Raw genomic sequence first — 12,803 nt, 5'->3', positions numbered from 1 at the left:
ATTCCTGCCTAAACTTTTACCTTTTGCACTTGTCCATACTGAATCACGTTTTATAAAATAAAAAAGCAAACAGCCAAAACCACCACACACCTAATCCCAATATACCACTTGGATTTCTAGACTTGCTTTTCAAAATAGTTGCTGCTCCTTCAAGTTTCATGTCACCTGAGAACTGGACAAGCTTTTATTCCAACAACAATAACACTAGTGAAAATACTGAAGTGCAGAACAAGACACTCCATTCAAGACAGACTTTCAATATGAAAACAAGTCACCGATGCCTATTCAACACTGTACCAGCTTCCCACGTGCTCTGCAATCAGATTTCCAAGAGGTTTACATAGGTAATTTCTAATGCTGACATGTCAAAATGTCTCATACAGCAGTGTCAAAAAAAGCTTCAATGGAATGAAAACACAGGATATCTGTTGCTTTTCTGTTACCCCATGGCAGAAAGTCTAAGATTATTTTGCTTTGTTTCTTTGTTGGCTGATGTGCAATTTTTTTCTTGCACTTTTCTCTAATCATTTTCATAGATTACAGTTTCTCAGCTTCTCCTCTGCACTCTTTTAAAACTAGGCCTTCTCTAGCCTTCTTTCATTTTTTTTTCAGCTTTTCCTTCTTAATATCTTTAAGACTCACCCACTCCTGTCTAGTCAGATGGTAAATATTCTCATCTGTGCCTTGTCCATGCCTCAACAACTACCATCTATGATTTTCAGCTCCAGCTATGTCTGATTTGTTCCACCTCATGCACATCAAAATTCTTCTAGAAAGGTAATTACTGTAGATCCTCATTTTATATCTGATTTCTATTTTGGTAGATGGTAGACAGAACAGGGAATCATTACTACAACACAACCAACTTTTTTTACAACTTTAGTTTCTTTATGAATTGCTCTTTACACGTGAGCACTCCCAAGCATCTGTTAAGCTGCCCCCATTCACATAAATAGCTTTAAGCTATTTCTCTGACTTGAACGGTTTTCACTTGCCCCTGCTTAAAATTTCCACAGCTGTGACTACTGTTTTCTGTCTTTTCTTGGGGTTTCAGCCAATATTTAAGGTCTTCTGGATCATCGTCAGTATAGTAGTTCACCATACAATTTTAACCAATTATTTATGTGAATTTGGGGCAGGGGGGTGTAGGAGGGACATGGGAACAAACAAACCATGATTCCCAATGATTCATGATGGTTTTCCAGTAGACCTTCTATCCCAATCCTCTCTGTGACTTTTCTTCTCACATTCTCTTGGCTGCTTTCCTTTTGACTCACATGACATTTCTGGGGCTTTTGCTGCAGAACAGTGTCTTCTCTTTCAATCATCTCAATACCTCAAAATGCTTTCCAGCTTTATGTGCAGTTGTATTTTGGGCAATTAAGTCCTACTGTTGGATCTGCCTAAAAGAAAACTAATTCCTTAATATATGTGCTCCGAGCAATGGCTAGCTACAGACCTAGATCCAACCCTCTTCTTCCCCAGGCTACTACACAAAAGAGGTGTAGGAACCTAACCTGCAGTAAAACTTCTCTAGTTACTGCAACAGTTCATCCATGCTTTGTACCATGTCTCTATTCACTTGTTGGTGCATCTTATGATTTGATAAGCAGCTCCACAGGAGGGCTGGGGTTTTGGCTCTAAGTGTTTGCTGCTGTTGTGGGGGTCCAGCAGCTATCACAAAATAATTAAATCAATATCTGTGTATCTGTGTACTTACTCAGCTTTCTACATTGCTCTTTTTCATCAGAGATGGATCTTTCATAATTCCATTACTTTAGCAGAGCAGACAGGTCTCTATATTGGAATAACAATGCAGTTATTGCTATAGGAATAACAATGCAGGGATTGTTCTATCAATTAAGATGTCTGTAACTTTGCTTGATAAACTATAACCTGAAAAGTTTGGATTGGTCTGTCATCTACAGATTACCAAGTCACTTACTAATTCTCTGACTTGCCTTCTATGTAACCAAGTACAAAGAAAAGAAGCTTAAATTAAGTGTTTTCTTCATGCTGCTAATTTGCAAAAGCAATGTAGTCATCATAAAGGTATAAAACTTGAAAAGGTGCCTACTTGTATTCTGAGTTAGCATTTAAATATGGATTGTGTGAAGAAGTTTGAAAAGCCCTGTATTTTATCATGCCATTTTACTCTTTAATTTTTCATAAGAGATACAAACACGGTATTGTCTATCCAGATGGATGTGACAGGCATCATTCTACATGGGATAACTTGCAAATACATCATTGCACTTGCTCAGCAATATATTTACACTGAAAGTCACTGTTACAAGCTAATCATTACCTCTTTAATGCTTTATATTTATATACATATATAAGTGTGTGTATGTGTATGTGTTTTGAATAATCCATCCACCCTGACTGCACTTTGAAAATGTTGCTTCATTCTTTTTTGTCTGACAATGACTGCACTTCAAAAATGCTGATTCATTCTTTTTTTTTCTGACAATGATAGGGAAAAAGCCTGTGTTTAATTCCACTAAAAATTGCCCAACAGTAAGAGCAGAACCTGTCTAAAGTCACAACACAATTTAGAGACGGCTATAAAAGCACATCCCCAGTAAGTACAGCTAAGGACTTGTACATGATTCATGTGGAAGTATATATCCACTTCTGTTTCCTAGAGTGGAGACAGCAGCCAACTCACAATCCTCTTCCAGGTCAAGCTGGAATAAATTTATTGTGCAAACTTGTAAGTATTTTAAGACACCTCTATCATTACAACCTGTGACTTGGAACAAAAAAAAGCTCTGTCACTCTACTCACTTCAGAAACTATTTATCTTACATTACAAAACAAGAGTAGCCAGTGATCAGAAGCATTTTAATACTAAACTGTGCTTTCATTTATATAAAAGAATTAAATCACCTATGCAATGACTAAGGAAATCCCATAAATATAAAATACATTATAAAAATTAATACAGAATATGCACTATAGGAATAAACAACGGTAGAACATATGATTTTTCTGTTATAAAAAGAAAAGTAAGTAACATCACTTTTTGGAACTCTATAATGCTGTTATGCTCCAAAGGAAGCATTTGCACAAGATTAGTGTCGCAATGAAGCTATACAATTTTACCCTGAAAACTGCAGCTTTTATTTTTCCTTCCTTAAAATATCACCACCGTAATTTCAGTAGCTTCTGTCTCCTCTATATTCAAATTACAAGAACCAAACCCAGCTTTTACAGAAAAACCTTTTTTCCTTAGGAAGAGACTTTCAAAATGAGCAACGCCCAAGAATGTTCAAGTTTTTATTCTGCTTTTTTTCATTTCTATCCTGGTTGGTTGTTGTTAGTTGTAACAGTTCCTCTGTTTATGCAAGGAAGTTTTCATACATATCTGATCCTGATGGCAAATACCACTCCTGCCAGTGAAGGGCATTCTGCACCTCCCAAGATCAGCTCCTCAGAAAGCTGCTTTCTACTTGACCCCACAGATGCATCCTTCTAAATAAGACTCTTACATGTTTTCCCTCTGGGGCTATTATTTGCCTTCTCTGTAGAAGCAAATGGTTTCTGCAAACTAATAAATAGGTAAGTGCTGTGCCTACCCCAATATCCTCTATGCAGCCACTCCAGAGCTAATAGGTATTACAGCACAGACTCTCCTCTATTTCATCCTCCCTCCAACACCACAGACCCCTGTCCACCCAAACACACACAGGCTGACCACAGGGATCAGGATTCAGCCTACACCTGTTGAAAATGCAAAATCCAATACAAACCATGCATTGCTGTGAACTGTAATACATAAAGTGAACATGAGCAAACAATAAAGGTGCTGAAGCTTAAGAAATGTAACCTTCATAAGCTCATAGCCAGCTTCATGCTCGCGGTCAGTGCAAGTTGCTGTGGGCTGGAAAGGTTAATGCAAGCACACCGTGCCCTGTGTGGGAGGACAGTAACACAACCACACACATCAGCACGCTTTCAAACTAAAGAGCATCACTGCTAGCAAGGTGAGAGACACACAGAGAGAGAAATACCATGGTCAAAGGGAACGTTTCACTGCTCTGATAGGTATAAGATACTAACAGTCTGCACATTGACAGGAATTTATAAAATTATGACCAGATCTGTGCCAGCTTTGTGAGGAGCACTGCACTCAGAAGAAACATCAGCGTGAAAGTTTTCAAACCAACAAACTAGCAGGACATGTCACTTGCACAAACCAGCTCCTTTCTACTGCTCCACTGATGACAAGTACTTTAACACCTACATTTATTTATCTTTCCTTCATCTCAAAGAATTTCCCTTGCCTAAAATGCCATCTAGAGCAAAACCCTGTAGCCTAGTGCCAGTTTTATGTTCAAGCGAGAAGCTCTGCCAGCATTAGCTAACTAAAACTTGTGTGAAGTACATGCTACCTGCTCTCAGGGCTATTTTGTAATGCAGCAGGAACCCTCCTCCACTCAGGGTCATCAGACTGCCCTAATGTCTTCTCCCAGTTCAGAGAGACCTGCTCACCATTCGCTGAGAAAGAATTTGCTACGGTCAAACTTATTGTCACACGAGGAGAAAGAGGATAAACCAAGAGTACTTGGTGGACCACTCTGATGGACACAGTAGCTTGGATGCTATTTTTGTGTGATCTGTCCTGTTGGTTAACTCAAGAGGAATAAATGATGCTGTTCTTTGCAGCAGCAAAGAAGTGTGTGGGGCACTGGCACTGTGGGACACCAGTCACCAGACATACTGGTAAAGTGAGTCTTCCTTTCCATTGTCACTGTTCAGCTGATATTTATTGAAGTATTTCAAATTTCAGTGATAAGGTGGACTTCTAGATAAACATTAAGGTTTGATTTTCCAAACTGACACAATTGAAAGTGTGAATGCACTGATCTTTTCAAAATAAACTCCAGAGAATTTTAAGTTGAATATACAAGATACGAGGCCACTTTTGATAGAAAATAGACAAACATACCTAGGGCCACACATATGTGCTGTTATTTCCACAAATGCCTCCTTGGATTTCAAACCTTCACTCCCTTCAAGATGAAATGAGTAATTTGGAAAAAAATCCTATTTAAAACTTCAACTAAATTTTCACGAGTCAAAAATACAAAAAGCCATTCCAAATGAGATCTATTTTTTTACTACTGCATGGAATATTTGATTTTCAAAAAAGTAGGTCCATTTCAAAATTGCTTAACTTTGCTTATTAATTTCCTACAGATTTTTTGATTTCTTGGAAGAAAACAGTTGAGGAAAATGAACAGAAGCACACCTGAAGTATTATGCTGAGCTTTTAAGCCACACAAAATTGAAAAGAGATTTCCTAGTAAAATATTTTGTGCTAGTGTTTCCTCACTAGCACACTATTATCCCTTTGCTATACAACCAGATTATCTGGATAAATTGCACTGCAATCAATGATTCCAGATGACACCAGTAAGCACAGTGCAGGAGTCCTCAAGAGCAAGGGCCAGTTTGTGAAAAAATGCCTACCACCTGCCACTTTCAAACTGCTGTAGTTACTACTGTCCACATAAATGTATTTAAAGCTGGTTTGGTAAGTCTACAATGCATATTTGAGAACACTGTACACATCTTAAGTCCTTCTGACTGTAGCATATCCCATTTCATGGTACATCTCCATGCTCAGAACAAGACAATATTTTACTTCTTTCCTATTTTTTTACATTCATGGCCAGTACTCTCTGTGCTTGGAGACTGATTCAGTTATTTCTTACTACACTGATTTCTTGTCTTCATTGCAAATTGAATCCATCAAATTCAGATTTCATTAGCTACTTTTGCAACATTAAGACAAAACTACAGAAAATACTCTTTTCCAACAATGACAGCTGATAAATCATTAAGGGCTGCACAAAACAACATCAACTCAGCCTTCTATATGCTTTTAATTATTGTTAGCCCAATATTGCACAATGGTGCAATGATGGCATTTCCCCAACAGTTGCACTTGCTGATTCTTAGAATTTATGACCAAAGCCAAAACAGGAAGACATCCCAGCTTAAACAGAATATTCCTCTTTACTGACATTAAACAATTATCTCCATGATGCTTAAGGCAAGTCAGTTCCTGATGCATCTTTCTTTTTAAGCTTCTTAACAAACCTAAACGCGATACTTCTTCCATTTTTTTGTAATCCAACAGCATAATGACCAGAAGCAGTTAAGCCATAGAAGCCTAATGGCTTCCTACACAAAATAAGCTTTCCATGTCATGAATCATAATTGTAGAGTTTTGCACAGGTGACCTAAACCAGGACTCTCCTTCCTCAGGATTCTGTGCTTTGAAACAAGTCTTCAAATTCAGCCTCTTCACTTATTCTGTAGTTAACACACCTCCTCCATGACCTAAAGTAGAGCAATATTTATAGCTGCAAAAACTGTATTTCTCCTTCTCATGGTAGCAATGCAGTTCCAGCTTCACTGTAAGCACTTCATACCATAACAGAGTGCCTGAACAGTTTGAAAGCATGTATAGAAAGATTTAAATTGGTCATGAGCAAGTTAAAACAAGAATTTGGCCCACTGCTGGCAGTCATGCTTATGAGATTATCATGTATTGCCTCAAGTAGGTATATGGCACTTTTTCAAGACATAGGGCAAGAAAAAAACCAGAGAATAGTGCTTCTATAATGTGAAATTTCTGGTCAAAGAGCAAGTGATTCTCCACTACCCACTGCACAGAACAATTAAATCTCTCAGCAGCATTTACAAGAATATTTGCTATGGTTCACTGCTTTCTGTTGTCATAAATGTTCCATTTCTGTAACCAGACATACCAAATATCTAATTCTGTCACCTTATTTACAATTCCAACTTGCCCGCACTTTGAATATTGACTAATCTGGTTAATGAGATTAGTTTCATCTTGTTTTTAAAAAGAAGTGGCATGATTATTCACGTGCCTATAAACCCTGAATTTTCCTTGAACTCTCTCTACAGAACTCCCATAGAAGTTAATATGGAAAAACAAGAAAAGACTTCAAATTGGCCAACGACCACACTGTGAATCATACACTGCCTAGAAGAGCAAAACTCAGCTGCCCTTGGCAGACTGATACCACTGCAGTTATGGGATTCAAATGAGGATGTGGGATCCTCTTGGCTTGGGATTTCCAAGCTTATCTTACCAATCTGGACTTTGAATATTGCCAAGCCTGAAATGAGATCAGTCCATACCTATCTTCTCATCTGTCATGTCTTTAAATTCAATCAGCGTAGACAGTAGGCACATTTATTTCAGCAATAAACCCTCAACTATTCAGAAGGGTTTTTCTCTTTATAGAAATTACCTCAGTCAGAATATGCAGCTGTCTTACTATGAATACAAATTTACAGCCATCATAATCAACTTTAAAAAAATCCCCCAAAAATAATCAAACAAATTGTAAATCCCCAAAACTTTTTTTCCGTGTGAGTTGCCCAGGGACATAAAGGAATAACTACCACTGTGTCACAGAGATCTTAGACACACAGTAATTTTTAATTTTTTTTTCAAACAGACATAAATATTTAGTGTGCCCCTCTAGGACCAGAGCTAATTACTTTCAGACACTATTACTAATAAGATAAAATGCTGATTAATGTTTAAAAGAATCTAAAATGAGAGGAACAATGAAAATGAAAAGGCTTTGAGACTGGAAAGTTATGTGTTATGGCTGAGTCAGTCTAACAACCTGCTGATGTCAATAGTCAGTGCATCCTGTTCTCCTCCACCACCTGGCAGAGACTCTGGTGCTTGTCAGATCCTGCACCCAGTTAATACAGCTTGCTAACACAGCAGAACACTAATCCAGCAAAAATAAAACTAGATCAAATATCTTTCTGATGACCTAATTGTGGCCTTCTAGTACCTGAAGGGAGTCTACAACCCAGAAGGAGAGAGACTATTTACAAGAGCATGTAGTGGCGGGACACGGGAAATGGCTTTACACTAAAAGAGGGCAGGTTTAGATTGGATATTATGAAAAAATTCTTTACAATGAGGGTGGTGAGGCACTGGAATAGGTTGCCAAGAGAGGTTATAGATGGATGTCCCATCCCTGGAAGTGTTTAAGGCCAAGTTGGATGGAGCTCTGAGCAACCTGGTCTAGTAGGTGTCCCTACCCATGGCAGAGGGGCTGGAACTAGATGATCTTTCAGGGCCATTCTATGATTAATAACTTTTTTCAGAGCAGTATGGGTTCCAAGAAGTTCCAGGACCAATTCATGTGTATGGGGAAGGCTAGTAAGGTTAGGACAGGGCTGAGATGGACCTGCCTGTTTCAGCAGCAAACTGATGGCCTAGCATAGGTTCAATATATATTTTCATGCCAACTGTCTTTATCTTAGGCTGGAACACTTTAAGAAGTTACTGCCTCCTCAGCTAAGGGCACTATGGGCAGCCCTGCTCCATTTCACTGCACATAAAACTGGTAGTTTAAACCCCTCGCAGACAGATCCACCAGTCTCCTGGAAATGCATTTTAGCCAGAGGACACTAACCTGCAGGGAGAAGGTAATGCTGGAAGGGGAAAGCTGGAAGTAATAACTTCTTAAAGAGTGACAACTAGACCTGCAAAACCCGTTTGTTACATTTCTATTTGATGTGAATGCAAAGCTAACACAGGATAAGCATGCAAGTCATGTTCAGAGGGCTTCTTAGCCTCCACCTCTTTACTCTGGGAAGGGGAAAGCATACAAAAAGAAATACATATTTTAATTGCACAGTAGGTAAAAACACACAAATTCATTTTCCAAGGTTGAACAGCTGGACCCAGAGGGCAGTGAACACTGACACAGAGTCTAGTTGAAGGCCATTAAATAGTTCTGTACCCCAAAGGTCAGTGCTGGGTCCAGTCTTGTTCAACATCTTCACTGATGACCTGGATGATGGAACAGAGTGTACCCCCAGCAAGTTTGCTGATGACACCAAACTAGAAGGAGTGATAAATCACCTCCACCAGAGGCTCATGCTGCATCCAGAGTTACACACAATGCCTGAAGGGAGGGTGCAGAAAGGACAAAGACAGGCTACTGCCAGCAGTGCACAGTGACAGGACCAGAGGCAGTGGGCACAAATTGAATCTGAACACCAGGAAATGATGGTGGGGTTTTTGTCATGAGGATGACTGTACACTAGCACAGGTTGCCCAGCAAGGCTGTGAAGACTCCATCCATGGAGATAATCCACAGCCAGCTGGTCCTGGCCAACCAGCTCTAGGTGGCTCTGCTTGAGCAGGGGACTTGGACCAGATAGCCTCCAGAGGACCCTTCCAACCCTAGCCAGTCTGTGCTCTTGGTCTGAATCCCTGACTGTGTCTAAGCTACATTCAGAGAACAGCAGCTACAACAGATTGCTATGGTCGTGTGCCATGGTAAGCGAGCTCGATTCTGTTGTAAGAACAAGATCTGGCAGAGAAACATGTTTAGCAAGCCTTAGCTCTCCTGTACTCCCTTCTTTCACCACAGGTAAGATAGCCAACACAAGAGGTTCCAGGGTTGCCTCCATTAAGTTTTATTTGCTAAATGGCTTCCCAAGGTGCACAGCATGCTTCACTGCCTACCACAGCCATTTAATCCCCTTCAGCACTGGGACAAATAAGGAAAGTAGCCTCAGTTAGGTGGAAAATCTTGCCCCCAGCACTAAGGATATGACAGGGCACTCTGGGGGCAGGTGACCTTGATGAAACCGAGTCTGGAGCTCATTTGAAAAAATGTTGGTCTGAGGATTTGCATAGTTTACACTAATGGCTTCTCATGTAACTGATTTTACACAAAAAATAGTAACAGGGATGAGTTGCTTGCGCAGTCAAAAATAAACTGCTTCCAGCTGCATTTCAATCACTAGGTTGCGTGATCCACTCTAATGGATCTCATCTCGACTGAACTTGGTCTGCCATGCCCAGCTCCTATCAAATGCTCTTTCTTCTGTTTGAATCCAGTTAATTCCCAGATGTGAATGTAACAGCCTTCACAGTAAACGCAGCTACAAGCAACTACGGTTCTAAGTTTTTCTACCTTTTTCACACTTTGGGCTAGCAGTGATCTTTCATCTCTCTGGAGAGAGAAAGAAATCAGCTTTGATGGCCAGCTGTAAATGCTGGTTTATGTTGTTTCTGCCATCCTGGATATGTACTACTGCTCTGACTGAGAACCAGTTCACAGTGACTACCAGATAAGTTATCTACACCTCTGTCAACCTGCATTTTAAATAAGAGAAATGGCAGCTCACGTTCATTGCCACCAATTACCATTGCCCCCACCTGCTCTTGACAGTATGATATACAGTAGGAAAAAAAGCCAATATTATACAACAAAAAGAAACAAAGGCATTCTATAGTATAAATCTGTGTCTCCTACCTCTGCTCGACCTTCATAATATGTTAGCATAGACTTTGTAAGTACAAAAAGCCTCTCTTTGTAGTTTAAGGGAGAAGTCCTCTTCTTCTGCTGTGATCTTTTAATCAAAATCTCTTGTAGGATAGTAGTCGTATTCATTTCAGCCACTTGTCAGCTCGTTCTAGCCATTGAACATCAGTTCCTGTGAAAATGAGAGGAATAAATCATTATGATATCTTTGGAGGATCAGAGAGTCAGAGATTTCTGTAGTAAAAAGAGCTACTACTTATAAATGAAACTACCTGAATATACAGAAAGCATCTGGAAGTTTACAGAAGTTAATTATTAGATGAGAAAGCCCAGGCTTTGCTCAGCTGAGAACTGCACTGGCGTGTTCCCAGGAAGCCAAAAGCTGTACGTGACTGGGATGAAATAAGGTACACTGCAGCCTGTGTCATAGAAAATATGGGTGAGAACTCTGAAATGTGCTCCAGGCAAACAGCAGTGTACAACTGCTCTTCACCACAAAGCCCTAACCTCTGCAGAAGTTTTAGTTGCTAAGGTCTGTGCATATGTAAATGCCATTTGCAAACAAAAAGAAGTTCTATATACAAAATTGAAGATCACAGAATCATAGAATATTTTGAAATGGAAGAAACTCGCAAGGATCATCAAAGTCCAACTCCTGGCCCACAGGACAGCCCCAAGAATCATACCACATGCCTGAGAGCATTCCAAACACTTCTGGAACTCAGCAAGGCTTGGTGCTGCCACCACGTTCCTGGGAAGCCTGTTCCAGTGCCCAACCACCCTCTGAGTGAAGAACTTCTCCTAATATCTAACCTAAGTCTCCGCTGACACAGCTTCATGCCATTCCCTCGGCTCCTGTCACTGGTTGCGAGTGAGAAGAGATCAGTGCTGCTCCTCCACTTCCCCTTCAAGAGGAAGTTGTATACAGCGATGATGTCTCCCCTCAGTTTCCTCTTCTCCAGGCTGAACAAACTAAGTGATCTCAGCCACTCCTCATATGGCTTCCCCTCTAGATGTTTTATCATAGTCATAGTCCTCCGTTGGACACTCTATAATAGCTTTATATTCTTCTCACTTTGTGGCACCCAAAACTGCACACAGGACTCAAGGTGAGGCGGCACCAGCGCAGAGTAGAGTGGGACAATCACCTCCCTCAACCGACAGCAAGACTTTGTCTGATGCACCCCAGGACACAGTTGGCTCTCCTGGCTGCCAGGGCACACTATTGACTCATATTCAACTTGCCACCAACTGGAACTCCCAGGTCGCTTTCCATGGCACTGCTCTCCAGCATCTCATTCCCCAGTCTGTAGGTACAGCCAGGGTTGCCCCATCCCAGGTGCAGAATCCAGCACTTGTCTTTGTTAAAATTCATACAGTTGGTGATTGCCCAGCCCTCTAATTTGTCAAGGTCTCTCTACAGAGCCCCTCTGCCTTTGAAGGAGTCAACAGCTCCTCCCAATTTTGTATCATCAGCAAGCTTATTTATTATAGCTTCAGATCCTGCATCAAAGTCATTTATGAAGAGGTTGAAGAGCACTGGGCCTAAAGTGGAGCCCTGCAGAAACCACTAGTGACTGGTCACCAGCCTGGTGTAATTCCATTTACTACAACCCTTTGTGCCCGAGATGGATCAGTAAAGGTGATTTTTAAAATTCATCCCAATTACATTAATGAATATTTTCAGACACAAATGTGTTTTAGAAGATGTCAATTTGAGAACAAAGAAATCAAGCTTGTTTTTCAGAAAATGCTAAGTATACGCCCTCAATCTTCTGTTTAGAAAGGCTTCATGCTGACCACCAAAATTTAGTCATTTACTTCAGGTTGTTTTGGCTGCTCAGTAGTGTCAAGCTGCTATAAAGTTCTATACCATGACTGACACCTGTGGGAGTACATAACAACAAACACACCCACAGTTACTTTGTTTGCAAATCTGGTTCCTGCCAGAGACATTGTCAGGCAATCTCTCTGTTCTTTGCAATGATGCCAGCTTAAACACAGCTGGCCTCCTCCCTCAGCTGCTCGCCACCGCCCTGTCGTGCCACTCTGCCTTGCTGGGTGCAAGTGTTCCTCGTTCTTCATGCTGGGCTGGGAACCAGGCTAGGGCAGGGATCCAACCAGGCATTTCATCACCCAGCACAGACAGCTGCCTGCATGGACTCATCGACTGAGGTGGCACAGAGGTGGGAATGAAAGGTGTGGGAGAGGCTGGGGAGAAGCTGTTCAGAAATCTTTTTCCCTTTCTCTTCGTTCGCTTTCTGCCAGCCCAGCCCATAGCACCAGCTGCACCTGCCTCGAGCTGTGCTCTGAAGGCAGAGCATGTTGCAGGCACAGGCCTTGACCACAGCTCAGGCTGGAGAAGATGACTGGAAGCTGAAGCCATGGCTTGAAGAAGAAAGAGCAGCATCTGCTGAAGCACAAGTGACTATGAGTAACTTCTCAAGT

At 40.9% G+C, this 12,803-nt stretch overlaps 1 protein-coding gene across 1 annotated transcript in view; it reads right to left on the bottom strand.

The window, feature by feature from the left end:
• The window catches only part of TEC (tec protein tyrosine kinase), a 30,854-nt gene extending 20,370 nt beyond the window's left edge, over window positions 1-10,484 (bottom strand). The window contains exon 1 of the mRNA XM_009080155.1: window positions 10,347-10,484. Within this exon, the coding sequence (XP_009078403.1) occupies window positions 10,347-10,484 (138 nt within the window). The remainder of the gene's footprint in view (window positions 1-10,346) is intronic.
• Window positions 10,485-12,803: the final 2,319 nt, after the last annotated feature.

Source organism: Acanthisitta chloris, unplaced genomic scaffold (assembly GCF_000695815.1).
Source record: "Acanthisitta chloris isolate BGI_N310 unplaced genomic scaffold, ASM69581v1 scaffold11048, whole genome shotgun sequence".
NCBI classification, from domain to species: Eukaryota; Metazoa; Chordata; class Aves; order Passeriformes; family Acanthisittidae; genus Acanthisitta; species Acanthisitta chloris.
This window is presented reverse-complemented; position numbering and strand designations above follow the sequence as displayed.